General features: G+C 38.7%; 1 protein-coding gene across 1 annotated transcript in view; it reads left to right on the forward strand.

The window, feature by feature from the left end:
- Window positions 1–7,579, forward strand: part of NLN (neurolysin) — a 97,118-nt gene extending 89,539 nt beyond the window's left edge. The window contains exon 13 of the mRNA XM_090276324.1: window positions 7,455–7,579. Within this exon, the coding sequence (XP_090132450.1) occupies window positions 7,455–7,556 (102 nt within the window). The 3' untranslated portion in view covers window positions 7,557–7,579. The remainder of the gene's footprint in view (window positions 1–7,454) is intronic.
- The last annotated feature ends 11,935 nt before the right edge of the window (window positions 7,580–19,514 follow it).

Here is a 19,514-nt window from a genome sequence, read left to right on the forward strand (position 1 = left end):
TTGCTGTAGGCTGGGAAGCCCAGCTACGGGTTTAGACCTTCCCCTTCTCAAGGAATCCCCGGCTGCTGAGCTATTTCTAAATCCCTTCAGCCGCCGCCCGTGGGAGCCCAGCCAGCCCTTGCACGTCTCTGCACTTCCTGCCAGTCTCATTGTGATAAAGTGGCCTTCTCTGTCTCTCTGTGGTTATAAGACTTCTCTCCAGCTAGTGTTCAGTTGATTATTCCAGATGATTTCTCCATAATTAAGTTGTAATTCCAGATTGGTCCTGGGAGGTTAATGTAGCTTCCACTTAACTGCTCTGCCATCTTGGATCTCCTATTTTTTCAAGTTAGTATTTTCACATTTCTCTTATACATTAATGTGGCGCATGTGGCTCGGTTGGTTGGGCATCATCCAGAAAACCAAAAAGTTGCAGATTTGATTCCCAGTCAGGGCACATGCCTGGGTTGCATGTTCGAGCCCTAGTCAGGGCACATGCAAGAGGCAACTAATCAGTGTTTCTCTCTTATATCAATGATTCTTCCCTTCTATTTCTCTCTCCCTTCCCCTCTCTCTTGAATCAGTAAAAGAAATTTTTCTCTCCTTTTTTTTAAATCCTGAAGTACATAAGAGAAATAAAGCACTGTGGTGTTCTTTTTTTAGATCCACATCTAATGTTTAAATTCTACCAAAGAATAGCAACAAAATCAAGTACCAAAAAAATACTCTCTAGTCTATTTTAAAACTAAGGGCTTATTTTGTAAAGTCTTTTTCAATATGACCATCCATCTGCTTGTCCTTTTTTTCCAGATCTGAACACAGAGTGGCGACGAGGCACTCTGAGTGGTGGATCACTATAAAAATTGTAATTGGACAACCTACAGTTAAGATTTATGGACTGAGCCACACAATAGTCTCCCTTGGTTATTGATCCAGGAAATATGGGCCTATTTCAGGTTTTGTAGGCATCATTATGGTGCTAGTGGCAAGTTCTTCAATATTTTTTGTTAATATATAGTAGGCTTGATTTCTAAAAGTTAAATTTTAAGATGCTACAGTGAAGAGATGTGCCACCTAATACAGATTTTTTTCCTCAAATACAAACGTTACTTGTTACCTAAGTAACTAAAAATTACCTTCAAGAGTTATCACCTGAACTGTTCCTAGCAGAATCTTGCCTTCCTAAATATGATGAAAGGTGGATTATCTGTAGCTCTTTAGACCTGACAAACTGCATTGTGTAAGAGGCCAAAAGAGAGAAAATAATTATTTAAAAATTGACATGACTTTATACTTTGTAGTTACTTTCTGCTTTCCCATTTGGCCTTGAGCCTTTGAGTATGAATTAAGGTATACAATAATCCTGCCTCTGCATGGCATCAGCTGCTTTGTTTGTGACCGTTTTTCATTTTTTTGTAAATTTTTTTATCACGCCCAAGAATCTTCCTTGCTCTGATCCCCCAAGTTGTGTTTCGGTACAGGTAATGAAGCCCTAAAAAGTGTTAAAAGAGAAACCCCGTTTCATTTGACTAGATGCGGTGACCAAGTCTTCTTTCTCCCCTCAGCACATTATTACAGTTACATGTCCCCCATGTGAAATTGGAAAGCTCCTCAAAAAGGATATGCCTTCTCTTATGAACATTTGGTGAGAATGAAAGCAAGAACAGTCAACATCCAAAGTTTATGTTTTTTAATCATATTTAATGAAGAAGTTTCCACTGGAAACAGTAATTATCTGGTACCAACTTTGTCAAGGCGAAGGGTAAAGGTCATAAAATCTAAATACTAGGTCAATGTTATCTTTTCCAACATACCCACAATAATGCTATAAATGGAAACTTTGTAAAAGTTTTTTGAAAAATTGGAGTCATGGGCACAACCACTCACATACCCTTCTCCAGTGAGTTTTAGTTGGTTGCCTTTACCTTATAGTTTCCTTTCCTGATAAAATACAGATCCAGTGCCTCTGGTCTGTGTGTGTGTACAAAAAAAGGGAAGAGGTGAATACAACACATGCTCCTATTTCTGCTCACGCGAGTAACACCCAGTTTAGGTGCTTATTTCATAATACCTGGAGGCTCACCTAAAAATTTGCTACCATGCTGTAAAATGTCCCTAGCAGCTGTCTTCAGAGAAACTGCATGGATTAGACTGGTTCAAAGGAGCAATGTTCACTGAATCCAAAGAGACACTTGATGTCTCTGTTGACATCTTTGTGGATAAAATGAGGAGATAACTGGATAATCATTAGCCAGGTAGACTCCTTGCTATTGAAACAACCTAAGAATTGAATAATGATTCACATTAAAATGAGGGCAATTTCTAATCCTTTGCGTGAAGACACAAGAAATTCCATAGAAGGTATTATCAAATTTACAGATAACAAAACAGGAATGGTTAAATATGACGTTATTAAGATTTCAAATTATTTCAGTGTTGGCCTGCGAGCCAAGTGTCGCTGGTTTGATTCCCAGTCAGGGCACATTACTGTTACTGAGCCCTTGGGCTGCTCCAATTGAAAACAAACCCGCGGGCTCTTTAGTTAGGGGCCCGATTGCCCGCTGCCAAAATTATAACTCTCAATACCAGAGTTTAGTGAAAAGAAAAAGAATAGTTTATTTAACAGTTATATAGATTTAGTTATTTGCGGATTTCTGTTGTTAAGTCTTATGTTCTTTAAAACACCCTTAAACACGTATTCTTGCCTCCCCCCTACCAAACTAGACTAGCTTTAGAAAAGTTGGAAAAACCGTTTCCCTACTTTCCAAACACAGTTCAGCTTTACCAGCAGCTGCCAATCACACTTCTGATTGGGGAGGTCCTTTCTGTGCTGTGGTGCCCTCCAGCTCTCAATGCAGAACCGCCTGGATTCTCAGCCTCCTTGCAAACTGCCTTCTTCCTGCAAACCGCATGGATCTCCTCTCCTCAAAACCGCATGGCGAGAGCCCCTTAAAGCAGCCTGGAGAGCCCTTTTCCAAGCCACATGGAGAAGGCCCCTTCACCAAGCCGCATGGAGGGGGCAAGAGCGCGCGAGAGCTCGAGCCCGAGAGCACGAGAGCTAGAGCATGAGCGAGTGAGCGAGAGAGAGAGAGAGAGAGAGAGAGAGAGAGAGAGAGCGAGCGCGAGAGAGAGAGAGCTAAAATGTCCGCAGCTGTTTGTATATCCCTGACTGTGTCCTCTGATGCAGTGGGCATTGCAAACAGTTCTGACCATTCACAGAATCTTAAGTAGGCTCTGTGTGCTTTCTCCATACCGTCCCCTGGTTCAAGACCCCTCCCATCTACCTGAGGCTTTGGATGCATTAAAGCCATTTTGCATAAGAAAGACACTAGCCACCAGCCTCAGGCATGTGGAGGCATTCTAAAAGCTGCTTCCTTCTCCCCATCCTCCAGCCACAAACTCTGGGGATTTTTGGACTCCCCTGTTTCTGTAACATTACTAGGTTGCACGTCAGGTCCCCAGTTGGGGGCACAAGTGAGAGGCAACCACAAAGTGATGTTTCTCTCCCTCTCTTTCTCCTTTCCCCTCTCTCTAAAAATAAAATAAACAAATTATTAAAACATTAAATTAAATTAAATTATTTCAGTGCTAGGAAGAAAATCTGACTTGATAGTGGTACTCAAAAAAAAGATCTGGCAGTTTAATTTGACCAAAATCCAATATAAGCCCACTGTACAGAACATCTGAGAGGACAACAGGAGGAGGGAACAAAAGCTTCATAAGAGTGTATTTAGCCCTGGCTGGGTAGCTCAGTTGGCTAGAGCCTTGCCCTGATACACCGAGGTTGAAGGTTCAGTTCCTGGTCAGGGCACATACAAGAATCAACCAATGAATGCCTAAAAAAGTGGAACTGTTACAGAACCCCTGGGCTGCTCCAATTGAAAACAAACCCACGGGCTCTTTAGTTAGGGGCCCGATTGCCCACCGCCAAAATTATAACTCTCAATACCAGAGTTTGGTGAAAAGAAAAAGAATTGTTTATTTAACAGTTATATAGATTTAGTTATTTGCGGATTTCTGTTGTTAAGTCTTATGCTCTTTAAAATACCCACAAACACATATCCTTGCCTCCCCCACTTCCAAACCAGGATAGTTTTGGGAAAGTCAGAGAAACCGTTTCCCTACTTTCCCAACACAGTTCAGCTTTACCAGCAGCTGCCAATCATTCAATCTGATTGGGGAGGTCCTTTCTGTGCTGTGGTGCCCTCCAGCTCTCAATGCAGGATCGCCTGGATTCTCAGCCTCCTTGCAAACTGCCTTCTTCCTGCAAACCGCACAGATCTCCTCTCCTCCTCAAAACCACATGGTGAGAGCCTCTTAAAGCAGCCTGGAGACCCCTTCTCCAAGCCACATGGAGAAGGCCCCTTCACCAAGCCACGTGGAGGGAGCACACGGGAGAGCGAGAGAGCGAGAGCCCGAGAGCGAGAGCGTGAGTGAGAGCCCGAGTCAGAGCGCCAGAGCGAGAGCCAGAGCCCGAACAAGAGCTTGAGAGAGTCCCAGAGCACGAGCGAGAGCCAGAGAGAGTCTGAGCGTGAGAGTCCGAGAGAGTCTCAGAGTGCCAGTGAGAGCCAGAGCCTGAACGAGAGCTTGAGAGAGAGAGAGAGTCCCCGAGCGAGAGTCTGAGAGAGTCTGAGTCCGAGCGTCTGAGAGCCCGAGCGCCAGAGCCCGAGCGCGAGTGAGTGCTTGAGAGAGTCTGAGAGAGAGTCTCAGAGTGCCAGTGAGAGCCAGAGCCTGAACCAGAGCTTGAGAGAGAGTCCCAGAGTGCCAGAGCGAGAGCCAGAGTGCCAGTGAGAGCCAGAGCCCGAACGAGAGCTTGAGAGACTCTCAGAGAGTCTGAGTCAGTCTGAGAGAGTCTCTGCTAAAATGTCTGCAGCTGCTTATATATCCCTGACTGCGTCATCTGATGCAGTGGGCGTTGCAAACAGTTCTGACCATTCACAGAACCTTACGTAGGCTCTGTGTGCTTTCCATACTGTCCCCTGGTTCAAGACTCCTCCCATCTGCCTGAGGCTTTGGATGCATTAAAGCCATTTGCATAAGAAAGACAGTAGTCACCAGCCTCAGGCATGTGGAAGCATTTGAAAAGCTGCTTACTTCTCCCCATCCCCCAGCAGCAAACTCTGGGGATTTTTGGACTCCCCTGTTTCTGTAACAGAACAACATATCAATGTTTCTCTTTCTGTCTCTCCCTCCCTCCCTCTTCCTCTCTCTAAAATCAATAGATAAGAGTGTATTGATGGAAGAATGTATCCAGATCAAAAGAATAATGTCTCTGGACTCTAATGAGGTAAAATCAATCACAGCTAGAATATCGTGTTCCAGGTTTCGCATTTTAAGCAGACTATGACCAAGTATTACAGTGTTTGGAAGAGTAAGAACAGAAGGGTGATGGCCTTGAACTTCTCAAGAGAATGAAAGAATTAGGGAAGTTCTGTCTGGAGATGAATTCAGAAATGTAAATGAAGCTGTTTTCAAATTCCTGAATGATATGAGAGAAAGCATGGGATGATTCTGCATTGCAGCAGAAGCCAAAGCTTAGAGAAATGGAAAATACAAGGAGGCTTTAGTTCAGTGTGAGAAAGCAGTTTCTTAAAATTATTGTCAATTACAAATACATTCTGTTACTGCTATTGAGTATCCAAACAAAGCCTGTGACTGTCAGGAATGTTACCAAGGGGATTCCTCCTTTGAGTAGACATTCCTACTAGACCAGATTTGAGGTTTCCTCCAAAGTTTAAGGTGCAACAGATGTGTAATGATCATCAGAAAAACATCAGTCAGGTGAAATAAACATTTACAAGCCGGATCTTAGAAATGGCATTTAGGTCGGCACAGCTCCCTCACACTGCAGGGACATAGTTCAAGCATTCATAGTTTAAGCATGTTTTACTCCTCATCTAATCAGTGACTGCTTATCTGGAGGTTATTATCAGTCCTTTTATGAGTGATCTGATAAGAGGATGGGAGGTTAACAGTTCTGTATAACCATAATAAAACCAAAGGCTCTTATATAATGAATAAAGGTTTGTTTTCTTCCTTTACAGAACTTACAATTGCTCTCTGCCAGTCCACCCACCTCTATCTTCATCACACATACATAGAGGCAAAGCATAAATACCCAGTTTAGTACGTGTGCCCTATACCATATTGTGATCTCTTTGAGCCATTGTTTCTACTCCACAATCCTTGACTCTTTGTGAATTGTCCATAAACATTTTAAAATAAACATACCTTCTATAAAGAATGCATTTTTCTACAATAATTGCAAAATATCTCATTTATAAGTGATTCTAAAACTAAATAGACAAAATCTTTTTTACACCTTCCACAAGAAGAGGCCCTTTTTCTTAGTTGTACTGGAAGAGTTTGTTTGAGGTAGATGAAAGAAATGTGCTTTTGTTTTAAAAAAAAAAAAGTGATGTATGGATTCTGTGAGAAACACACAATAAAACACCAGGACACAGGACTTCAGCAGCAAAGTGAGGCCTTTATTCACGAGTCTGCGGAATCAGACACACTGCCAGCCAGGGGCATGCACGCACAAAGTAGACCAAAAAAAACTGGTTTTATACTAATGAAATTAGCTCCCCCTTCCTAACGCTATTACTCCCCCTCCCCTCTCCTTGCCCCCTGTTTCTCCATTACTGGTTAATCCAAGTTCACAATCTAATGTGATTAACTACTTAATTCAGGGTGTGATTAAGAGTAATCTAGTTATAGGTCTGTCTCCAACTTATTTGCAAAGTTATCTAGCTACATCTTCCTATTTCTCTGTTTGGTGATGACAATTTTCCTCCTGTTGATCCCAGAGATATGTGTGAGGACCTGCGGAATGTCATTTCCTGCCCCTTTTCCAGGATTCATCTGTTAATTATCTCCTACTGGTTTGAGGGTCACTGGCTTCTTTGTCCCTTACAATTCTAAACCTAGGACTTTCTTAATCTAGACTCTGGTTTCCTAGAAGACCCATGAAAGGCACAGAGAGAGCAAATGTCTCTGACTGCCCTGAAATTATGTTGAAATTTTTTTGTACATAGATATGTGAATTTCTCCTAGGGAAAGGATCCCTAGCATTCATCAGAAAGTTTTCAGAGCTACTGTCTTAAACAGTTTGTTTTCTTGTTTTCAAACTTCTGTTTTTTTATTTCTATTTGAACACTATGAAGTGCCCGTTATCTTTAGGCACTGTGCTTGGTACTGAAGATACAAAAATGACAACCCTGAACCCAAGTTGTTCACAATGTAGTAAGGAAGGCAAATAAGTTCATAATACATTGAGATAGAGAATAAAAGAAAGGTAGGTATAAAAAGTTTTTCTGTTGTTTTCTTCCATACCGGTTGGCCATTATAGAATTAAACCTTCGTGCCTTAATGTTTTATGGTCACCATGCTACCTAACACCAAATGGTGGACTTCCCTGTTCAGCATGTCACCAGTAGGACTAAATGGTGTTCTTCCATCTTTGTTATATCCAGGAGTTCCTTAGATCCTGTGGCTACAGAACTCACAAGAGAGAGATGAAAATACCCACTTTTACCATTTTTATGCATTGCGATCAAATGGTTGTAAACTTCTAGCCCTAGAGGGGTGATGTGGGACTTCTCTTGACATGGTAAGTTGAATATACCTAAGAGGCATTGGTACATCATATAATCTAGATAACAGGCTGTTAAGGTGACCACTGAGCTATTCAGAGATGGTCCAGAATTAGTCAGGATTCCTTATTTCCTCCCATCTGTGTAAATAATTTTGTACTACAGTATTCCCTCACTTATCACAGGTATTACATTCTAGACCCCCCCGTGAGAGGTGAAAATCCACGAAGTAGGAACCTTACATTTATTTTAGTATTTATATATCTATTAAGGCCTTATAAATCCTTCCCACACACTTATAAACCATTCCCAGTCCTTTATTAACCTTTCCCACTCCCTTATTAACTTTTTCCACCCTTTTATAAACACTACTTATGTTCTTAAACATATTCTACACTCTTAAACCTTCGTAACTTTAACAACATACGTATACAGTACCGCAAAATCCCACGATATAGCGGAAAATCCACAATAAATAATTAAATATGATATTTTTAAAAATCCCACGACACAGTGAGGCCACGATAAGTGAACCACGATATAGGGAGGGACTACTGTACTTTTAATAAGAACTGAAGGAAAAGCACCCAACTCTGAAATTCCTTACAGCGTATTTGTAACTGCTTTATATAGCAGCTACTGAAACAGACCAGTGAAAGGCTAAAAAACTTCAGAGTGCCAGGGTTCATAAAAAGGACTGGAACTGGACTTTGAACTTACATCCCATATACTTGTGCAAATGTACAGTAATTTATTTCATCAATGTCATGTTGAACTTTTAGTTTGTTTTCACTCTGAACATAACAAACAATGCTACCAAGATTATCTTTATAAATATGTTATTTTCTACAATTGTCAGTTTATCGATTAAGTAATTCTTTAAAATGTAATTCCTGGTTCTAAGGGTAGAAGCATTTCAAATGTTGACAGATATTGTCAAAGTCATGTCTCCTGATACTGTTTACTACAATTGTTTAACATTGAGGCAGTCACTGAAGATAAATGAGGAAAAATGATGATTAGCAAACAAAGCATACAATCTGGTGCGATATAATTTATAGAGCCTTCTTTCCCCATTGGGTCATGAGGACTAAGGTTACTTTTTCAGAAAGTAGTAGGAGTGATGCCAGACAGGAATTTTCTTTCTCTGTTAATAATTGGGTGGGTCCTAAAGAAGGAAAGCAAGACTTGATCCCAGAACAAAGCAGCCATCAGTCCCTTTGTATTCAGGGCAAAGTGGGGAAAACCAAAAGACCCATTTTGTCATCCCTGTCCCAAATCAGATGCCTTTCTATGGTCTTAAACATTTGTGTGACAAGTAGGACTTCTGTTGTAATTCACAATGCCATCACTGTTCTAAACATGCACATGGCCCACTCTGTCTCAGCTTCAATTATAAAATCTTCAGCCAGAGGCTATTATCCTTTGTTTTGTTCAGTCAGCAACACAGCCAGTGAATTTTCAGCTGGGATCAGGTGGCAAGAGAGAAATTGCTCACACTTCATCTATCAAGCCCTTGTACATGCCAGTATGTTTTCTCCTTTTGTGAGTCCCTGATTAGGAAAATTTTTCTTATGCCATTTGGGAAGATGACCCAACTTTACATTTCCTTTCCTAATTCTGTTTAGTTAAGGATAGGAAAATAGATGTAGCTTAATGGTGACTATCTAAATGACAATAGAACCTCTCCATTCACAGAGCTCAGTGCTCCTGTTTTATTATTTTCATGTCACTAATTCATTAGTAGATAAACTACATCTTGTGGTCTAACCAGCCATAGGAAGCATCACTTTCCTGCCATCCCTTTCTTTCATCTTTATTTCTTCCAAAAGAGAAATTAGATGATTGAAAGATTCTGAGCAAATCTCTCCAAATCCCAGTAGGAGAGTGACAGAGGTCTGAGTCAGCGAAAGCCATGCATAAAGTTCTAGAAGCTTTTCTCACAACAGCTCATTTTAAATTACAGTCAATATTCTAATGCCTGAAAGCTAAATAAGAGATTTGAAAGGATTAGAATAGGGTAAATTATATAAATCACTCTAAAAAGTAAATACCTTTTAAAAAATATCTATGCAGGATACATAAAAACAAAATTGGCTTCTTTCTTAACCAATTTTAAGTAAGATTAAGAACTTGTTCCAGGAAAGCCAGACTGCTACCTAGTTGACCTGTATCTACAGAAGTTCACGTTAGGTGGAAAAAAGAAAAAAACTAGTTAAACCCTATTTAAACTTTTTAAGCCCTAGATAAACTTTTCCCTACTGAAACCCAGCTTGTCTTATAAAGATTGTGTGTATTTACATTGGTCTACAAAAACTTGATAAGTTCCTCCATCTACCTAATAAGTTTCTCAGGACCCTCTCAGAATTTAGCTGGGGTGTGTTAATATAGCAACACACTGTTTTCTGTGGTGCCATTAGAGAAATGTCAATACGCCTGCTGCATTCCTGTGGGATAATAAAAATGAAGTCATCACACTAGAAATGAATCATGTGCCCAGGATACACTTCTCTCACCCTGAACACACTGACTCTCCCATGTTAAGGTCACTAATCTTGCCGTCGGAAGGGTTCTATTAGCCAGGAGAGGGTGAGGCAGAAATGCCACTTAAGGAAAATTGAGGTTTGTAATATTTGAGGTAGTAATGACTGAGGTTGGTGTGGAGGCCGAAGTTCACATTTTCCTATCAGGGCAGTGGGGTCAGTGTTAGAATGAAGGGCCAAGAACTTGACAGCAGGAAGTGCTGGCTGCAAACTAGGGCAATTTCAGGAATGCTAGGCAGGAGAGGCACCATTATTCAAGAGAAGAAAGTGTTCTTGACTTCAAGAATATGCTTGATTAACAAATTATTATTTTAATTCCAGGTGACTAAGAAACGTTTTACTTTGCAAAATTAATAGAAGAAAATATCTAACCACTTCCAAAACATTTTCAGGTCTTATTAACCTTCAATAATAAAAGGTATGAGTTAGAGGAAAACCATAAACTCCCTTATTACCCCTTAGGTATAAAAATTTTTGTAGATATATTTTAATGGAACATTACCAAAAGTTGGCCTTACTGTCCATGCCAGAAAAATCTAACTGTCATCTAGAGACTGGAGGAAGCAGTTAAAGGAGTTGTTTGAAAAACTTGACAATAGTTTGTTAAATCTCTAAACAGCTTAGTCAATAAATGAAAGGACAAATTGTGCAGCCCAGCTCTCTGGGAACCTATAACCAACACAAATAATTACCCCATCAGAGGCATCTGTCTTAAGTCTTGGAAATTATTATTTTTATCGTGATTTTTATTTTGAACATTTCTCTGTGCCCACATAGCTCACCCTGCACCTCCCCCTCTCATACACATTCTCACTTACACCACAGTCTTTGAGTAAAGAAAACTCAGTTTCATGCTGGGTATTTCTTTTGATACCAAGATGCTTAAAAGGTAAGTATGGAAAGGTGAGAGAAATAAACGTTCACTCTTTCTCCATTTGGATTTTGCAAAGCAAACCACAAGAGAAAACAGTACAGTCTCAATCAGAGTGCATTGTATTTCCTTTTCCCTCTCTCTCTCTCCCCTACTCTGCTCAGGATTAAATGTCCCCCTTGTCCTCAGCCAGAATAGAAATATGATCTCATGTTTGTTTATTATGTTGACTTTGTATTTCCTAGGTCAATAGGGTATAAATTTTGCTGTACTGATGTGACTGACTTCTTCCTACAAACACACAGAAGCTCTTTGGGGAGGCTGCTGTAAGCACATCCGAATGCAGCTGAACCTCTTAGGTAGACACAGTGTAAAAATAGAGTGTTGCTTCAAGATGCTGAAGTGGCATCATTGAGTAGTGTCATCTCTAAACTCCAGGTGCAAGTCCAAGTATTCTATAGACAATGTTGCCAAATATTAATTAAACTAATTGGTTATGAATGCTATTCTTAAATCTCATCTTGGGATTTTTCCAGGAAGAAGAAAGAGGGACATATTCCATTCCCCATTTTAAAAAAATGCTAAAATTCAGACCACATTATACACTTAGTCAAGTGAGCAAAAAATAATTTAAAAAATCACCATATCTCAACAAGTGTCTGTATATATGCATTTATTCTTTTCTCTCATTGTCTTTGCTCTATGTCTAACAAATAATAAAATAGATTTCAAAGGACAAAGCAGTCTACTTAAATAAGATATAGCAAGAGGAAGAGACTCATAATAGCAACTATAATTTTCTATGATAAAGGAAGTTTTTCAATATAGAAAATAGGATAAATTTATGAAACTGCCGGGTTGGAAACATAGAAAATATAAGAGAAAAAATAAATTATTATACTTCTGAAAGCAACAATACAATTTCATTTCATAGCCATCAGATTGGTAGCAATCTATCTATTAAGATTGAAGATGAACACAGCAAGTAATTCCACACCAAGATAGGTACCACCAGACAACTCTTCTGCATGTGTACTGTGAGATACCTACTAGAGTGTCCACAAAAGCTTTGTTTGGAGTAGTAAAACAGTGAAGAAAAACAAAAGTGGATAATGCATTGGGTATATTTGAATAATGGGCTGTATTGCAATGAGGGTGTGTGAACTAAAGCTACAAATAGCAATACAGATGTCATTCAAGAACAATGTTGAGCAAAAAGTGCCATTACAGATATATTCAGGTTACTGTTTATGTAAAAAAAATATATATATATATATATATATGTGTGTGTGTGTATATATATATATATATAGTCAAACAACTACATATCTTGGATCTATACATAGTATTAAAAGTATAAGACTATCCACATGAAGGTGGACACCATATTCAGGACTGTGGTGAGGGAGAATGGAGAACAGGATCTGGGAGAGATACTCAGGGATCTTCAACTATAACTACAGTCATTTTTTTCTTAAAAAATTCAAAGTGGTATAAAATGTGATTTTTTTTTTTTTTTGGTTGTCAAATGATCTTTAATTGAACTCTTTTCCTTGTAGTTCTTACCTACCTGGGCATTCCACCGCACTACTGTTGATGTCATCTATGAAGTCATGAGGGTGGTGGCCATCAACATTGCAGTCCACAGACTGGGCAGTCCCCAGGACTTCTCTATGGTTCTGGAGAGTTCTCTAGCTAAATGTCGGTGCCGCATCTGTTGCGCAATGTTGACAATATCATCAAAAGTGATATTCCCAATGGGCTTAATGTTTTCTTGCTCTTTCTGTCTCTTGGAGGTTCTTTGAGGGCATTGATGATCAGGGCAGAGGCAGAAGATACTACCTCAATCTGGGCCTGTCTGTTTTGAATTGTAAGTGCCACCATGATCCTCTTGATTCATTTAAGGGTAATTCTATGCCCCTTGCCAATAACTGATTTAGGAAGGGGCATATGAATTAATCTGGGCCAGTGATAAGTGAGGAGACATTTGCTAAGGACTTCTGAGCACAGTTTTTGTGTTTTCAAGATAAAACTACAGAAAGAAATGGTCTTTGGCATTCTTTGAGGCACAGAACTGCATGTGACGGAAGATGAAGCCACCACTCAGTGAAGGAGAGAACCAATAGAATAACAGAGGAATAGAGTCAGTGGGGCTAACTTGTGTCAACGCTGAAGACCACTGGGCATCCAAGTAAGTGAGCCAATTATTTTCTATATTGTTTAAACCAGTTAGAGTGGGGCTTTTGCTACTTGCAGGCAAAGACATTCTCACTGAAGTGTACATATGTGATTCTGCTTCTTCAACTGCAAGCAGGGAGGGATATTAATGTGTGCCCTGCCTAATGACTTCACCCAGTGCTTTTGGAGACCAGGATTAGCCAATGCATGTGAATGTGCTTTGTGAAATATAAATTGTTATTCAAGGGCAAACTGGTACTTTTTTTAACTGGTACTATTATTAATCATTTTGTTATGGAATTTGAAGTACCAATTTTAGTTCATTATATAAGTTATGTATGTCTTAGAATGTATAGTTATTTAACCTATTTACTTTAAATGATAGTTCCAGAAACCTTATGAGAATTTATAAGTAATTCTTTGAATCATATAAAGCAGTTACATATTTATAGTATCAGTTGGGAATATGATCAGCAATACGTCTTCGTATGCAATACGTCTTCGTATATTTTGAATAGCCATCTGTGTTAAAGGTGTTAAAAGCCATTTTTTTGTAATATTTGGTCTCCTTACTTAACTGTGTGATCTTGGTATAACCTCTCTGTAAGAAGTAAGGGAGAAAATACATATAAAATACTTAGAGCAGAACCTACCAGATAGTCACAATCAAAATAATAGCAGCAAAAGACTTATTTAGCACTTACTGTCTTCTAGATATATTCTAAGCACTTCCCACTTATCAACTCATCCAGCAGAGCTATATGGTTAAATTTAAATTTAAATTTTTTAAAAAGCTTTATTCTTTTAGGGGAATGTTACATTCTTATTATTTAAATAATCTAAACAATACAGAAAAGTACAAAAATGAAAGTCACTCCAAATTACATCCTTTTACCTGGATGCTGGATGAGCAATCATACATTTCTCTGTTTAGCATGGCATGTACACATATGGACACATACATATATGTACATGCATCTAGTTTTTTAGTAGGGCAAAAAATGGCATTATTTTCTAAAGTATAGAGTTGATTACACATCCTAGGGGACAAAAGAAGACTTTTTCATATTATTTGGGATATTGTTTGTAAGTGCTTAGGGTCCAGTCAGACAGCAGAAACTTAAATATACCTCTCTATAAGTAGGGTCACACTTTTTTTGCTAGTTCAATCATTAAATTAAAGTATCCCTTCAGTTATAGCACATTACCATTATTTTTTTCATCATAAGTACTTATTTCTTCCTAATATTTCCCTTGTTAATTTGTTTATTTCCTGTAATAATAATCACTTAAAAATTTTTTTTGCTATTCAATATTTTAAATTATGGTAAAAAAAATAACAAAATTTAACAGCTTAAGCATTTTTAAATGTTCAGTTCAGTAAAGTGCATTTACATTGTTGAGCAACAGATTTCTAGAAATTTTTCATTTGCAAAACTGAAACCCTCTACCCATTAAACAATAACTTTTTATTTTCCTCTTTCCCCCATTCCTAGACCATTTTACTTTCTGTTTCTATGAATTTGCTAGTTATTTATTTATTTATTTATTTATTTATTTATTTATTTAATTTTAGTGAGACAGGGAGGGAGGGTGGAAGAGAGGGAGAGAAACATTGATGTGCGAGACATACATCAATCAGTTGCCTCTCACATGCCCCCAACTGGGGACCTGGCCTGCAACTCAGGCATGTGCCCTGACTGGGAATCGGCCCGGTGACCCTTTGGTTCACAGGCCAGCGCTTAATCCACTGAACCCCATCAGCCAGGGCTAACTCCACTTTTATTCTCTAGCATCTAGTATAGCCATGCCCCCCAAATATTTAAGTAAATAAACAAATCAGTATTTACCCTACGCAGAAACAAAGAAACAAAAAGAGGTCATAGCTTCATTTGCTAAGAAACCAATAACCTCCAAATAACTAAAACGTATTGAACATTTACTATGTAGGCACTTCACATTAATTCTGAACTTGGCCCCTACAGTCAATTCCCAACGCAGCAGACAGACTGATCTTTTCAATAAACATGGCAAGTGATGTCACACCTCTGCTCAAAGCCCTGTGATGGTTCCTTGTTATGCTAAGATTAAAAGTCAAAGTTTGCACAGTGGCTATAAGGCCTTATCTTACCCGGACCTCTTTACTACTTTTATCTGTTTTCATATTATCCCCTTACTCCAACCACATTGGATTCTCAGCAGCACTCACCACCATGTCAGGTCATTGTACTTGCTGAGCTTTCTATCTGGAACATTCTTATCCTACTCTCCATATGGCTTATGCCCTCACTCTATCAGATCTTTGCTCAAACATCACTTGACCAGTGATGTGTTCTCTGACTACCCTACTGCTGAAAGCAATGCGTGCCCCACCCCCACTCCAGCTCTCCCACTCATTTCCCCTGACTTTGTCTAGCTACTACATTGTGACACACCACGTATTTCCTCATATATTTTGTTTACTTTCTATTTCCCTCTGCATAATAGCAGCTATTTTTGTCTTATTCACTGCTATAGCCCAGCACACAGAACTATGCCTGACACATAGCTGCTCAATAAGTATTTGTCAAAAATTAATAAATCAATGAATAGTGACAGAAAGCAGGTCAGTGGCTGCCGTGGGCTGGTGTGTCGAGGGAACTGACTGGGATGGCGTACAAGGAACTTATTCTATATCTTGATTATGTGTATGATTACACAGGTATATAAATTTGTTAAAACATTGAAATATACTTTTAAATAGGTGCATGATATTGTGTATAAATTATACCTCAATAAAAGGAATTTATTAAAACAAACAATGTGCTTAAGGTCTCAGCATTTGCAAAATAGTGGAAGTATAATTCAAAGCCAGGTATGTCTGGTTCCAAAGTCTCTTATCTTTTTATGAGGCATGCCACCTCCCCTAACCTCTGCCCTACCTAGATTCCACAACAGCACCCTTGAGCACTTCACCAGAAGCCTCAATCTCACTTGTTTACAGATTTATACATCTCCAAGACAATATCTTTTCTGTTCTGTCTCTCCCACATTTTTAAGATCTTAGGAACTGAGGCATATAGATGGTTATACTGCATGTGTCTCCCTCTGGGAGACATGGCATAAAGCAATAAATACATACATAAATACCCACAGCCTATTTTCTAGGGCAAGAATCTTCTCTCAGAGGCTCAGATCCCAAATCTAAAATCAGATACTTGACAGATCATCAATGATACTTAACTGGTGTGCTGATCTTTTTTGTTTGCCAACTTGACTGGGCTATGATCCTATCATTTGAAAGTTCCAAGAACAGAATGGAGGTTTCCCCAAAGAAAAAGACGTTCTGCCTGTGGACTGAAGTGTCCACTCCTTCCTGAGAGTTTCCAGCCTACCTTCCAGGCTCTTTCATGTACTGCCCTGTGGATTCTATACCTGCCTCGCTAGCTCCCAAATCACATAAGCCTATTGCTTGCAATAAATCTCTCTCTTTCTGTGTGCGTCGCATATAGTATATGAAAAGCATGGAGAAGTGCTGAAAGAAAGTGAATTCTTCCAACTATTAGTGTCCTAATGGTAACCCCTAAGGCTAATTGGTCCCCAAGTATTCACGCTGTTAACTGGACTTAGGGTTTCTGTCCAGATGAGCCCTGTCTATGATGGGAACTGAGAGAAACAGCAGAGGAGATGTTAGGATGAAGAGCTCCCCACCAGAATAAAGTTCTCCCATCAGGAGAGTTGAAAGCTGCTCCTACCCTGAAGAGAGGGTCCCTGAAAAGGACAGAAACTTTCCATCACTCTGGAGAGAGGGGTCCATGTTCCTTTTGCGACCATTAACTCAGGTTGTTGAAAATGCTAAAGAGAGTGGTACAGACTGGAGTCACAGCAGTAGTGGCCCCCACTGGCCCATCCCTGAAACAATTGAGTAAGAGGCAGACTATTTCTGAAAACCTGAAGAATTCTATTCGCTTTCCAAGCCAGGCTATTTCAGGTGGGCTGGAAGAGCTGACATGTCTGGAGTAAACATCTGCTTGTCAGTACCCCATAATCTTTCCTTGTCTTTCAGGTATCTGTATAATCTAGGAAAATAAGGGTCATATATAAGTAACCTAATTGGATTGAGGGAAATGAAGAAGATTAACTCAATTCCTATTATTTGGATTAATATCACTTATACCTTCCAATGTAGGTCAGACTGTGACTAAGAGAAGTGAATTGAGATTATATGAGTTTTCTGTTTTCTAATGTCTGTAGATATTTTTCCGATAAGTTAGGTCTTTCTTAGTCATGATAGAAATAGATACCTCTACATAGAAAATAACTGGTTTTCTTTTTACTGCGGTAAAATAAAACATAACATAAATGTTACCATTTTAACCATTTTTTAGTGTACAGTTCAGTGGTATTAAGTGCATTCACGTTATACAACCATCACCACTATACCCATTTAACAGCAATTCCCCATTCCACACACCCCACCCCTCGCAAGCAGCGTTCCCCTTTCTGTCTCTAGGAAGTTAACCTTTCTATATAGCTCATGTAATTGGAGGTACACAGTACTGGTCTTCTTGTGTCTGACTTATTTTTCTTGGCATAACATCCTCAAAAATGTATCTATGTTATAGCTTGTATCATAATTTCCTTCCTTTTTAATACTGAGTAATATATATATTGGGTTGGTCAAATGTTCGTATGGTTTTCCCTGTAAAATAAAAGACACATTTTAAAATTTCACCAATAACTGTATTGATTTGGGTATTTTGAGTTTGTCAGCTATCTCTCATGTGGTATAATGTTGATTATTCTCAATTAATGTCCCAATTTGATCACTATCCTCTTCAACTGGTCTACCTGGCAGTGGAGCATTGTCCAGCAAATTATCTCTAGCCCAAAACTTTGCAAACCACTCTTGACATGTTTGATCAGTCATAGCACCTTCTCCATACACTGCACAAATATTTTTTTGTGTTTCAGTTCTATTTTTACCTTTCCTGAAATAATAAAGCATAATATTTTCTTCCAGCTTCCATATTTAAATGGTAACACAAAAATTCACCAATTTTGATAATTTTTTAAAAATGTACACTGATAGAACAGGTATCACAATATAATCTAAAAAAATAATTGTTTTGAATGAAGTTAAAGACAACTAAGCACTACTAGAGCCACTTTGTGTGTGTGTGTGTATTCTCACATTTTATTTATCCATTACTTTTATCAGTGGACATTTGGGTTGTTTCTACCTTTTGGCTATTGTGATTAATACTATTATGAATGAGCAAATATCTGCTCAAGTCCCTGCTTTCAGTTCTGTGGGGTACATATCTGGCAGTGAACTTGTTAGATCATCTAGTAATTCTATGTTTAATTTTTTGAGAAACCACCATATTGTTATCCACAGTGGCATTCCCATCTTCAATGCAGAAGGGTTCCAATTTCTCCATGTACTGGCCAAAACTTATTTTCTGTTTTTTGTTTGTTTGTTTGTTTGTGTGTTTTTTTAAATATATAATTGCCATCCTAATGGGTGTGTAGTGGCATCTCATTGTAGATTTGCATTTTTCTAATAATTAGTGGTGTAGAGTGTCTTTTATGTACTGAACATGTCCATACATGTACAGACTATTTTTTCCTGTCACTTTTTCCAAAATACAGTATAACAGCTATTTATATGACATTTACATTGTTTTGGGCATTATAAGTAATCTGGAGATAACAAAGTATACAGTAGGACATGTGTAGGTTATATGCGCATACTACATCACTTTATATATAGGGGACTTGAGCATCCAAGGATTTTGGATCCACAGGGAGTTCTGGAGCCAATCCCCTGTGAATACTGAGGGGCCATTGTATATATGGTCATTCTAATTCACTGCAAAATACTCCACTGAATAGATACACCACATTGCCAGAGTGGAGGGGGGATGGAGGCCTGTGTGAAAAAGGTGAAGGGATTGGGAAGTACAAATTGGTAGTTACAAAATAGTCACAGGGATGTAAAATACAGCATAAGTAATAGAGTCAATAATTTTGTGATAACTATGTGTGGTCTCAGGTAGGTACTTGAGATGTCAGGAATCACTTTGTAAAGCATATCATTGTCTAGCCACTATGCTGTACCCCAGAAACTAATCTAAAATAATATTGAATGTCAACTGTAATAGAAAAATTAACTTTTAAAAAAGGTAAACAAGGGAGCTAAGATAATTAGGGATGGGGGCAGTGGGGGAAGAAAACTTAGAAGGTCTATAGCTAACTTTAGTTCTTTTGATTTTTAGAACTCAGGCTCTGATTAACTTACAGGGCAATGACTCAGTTTGAGAAATAAAAGTTGACTGATTAAATTGTAAAAAAAAAAAACATAGG

Source organism: Furipterus horrens, unplaced genomic scaffold (assembly GCF_987537825.1).
Source record: "Furipterus horrens unplaced genomic scaffold, mFurHor1.1.pri manual_scaffold_5, whole genome shotgun sequence".
In the NCBI taxonomy this organism is placed as follows: domain Eukaryota; kingdom Metazoa; phylum Chordata; class Mammalia; order Chiroptera; family Furipteridae; genus Furipterus; species Furipterus horrens.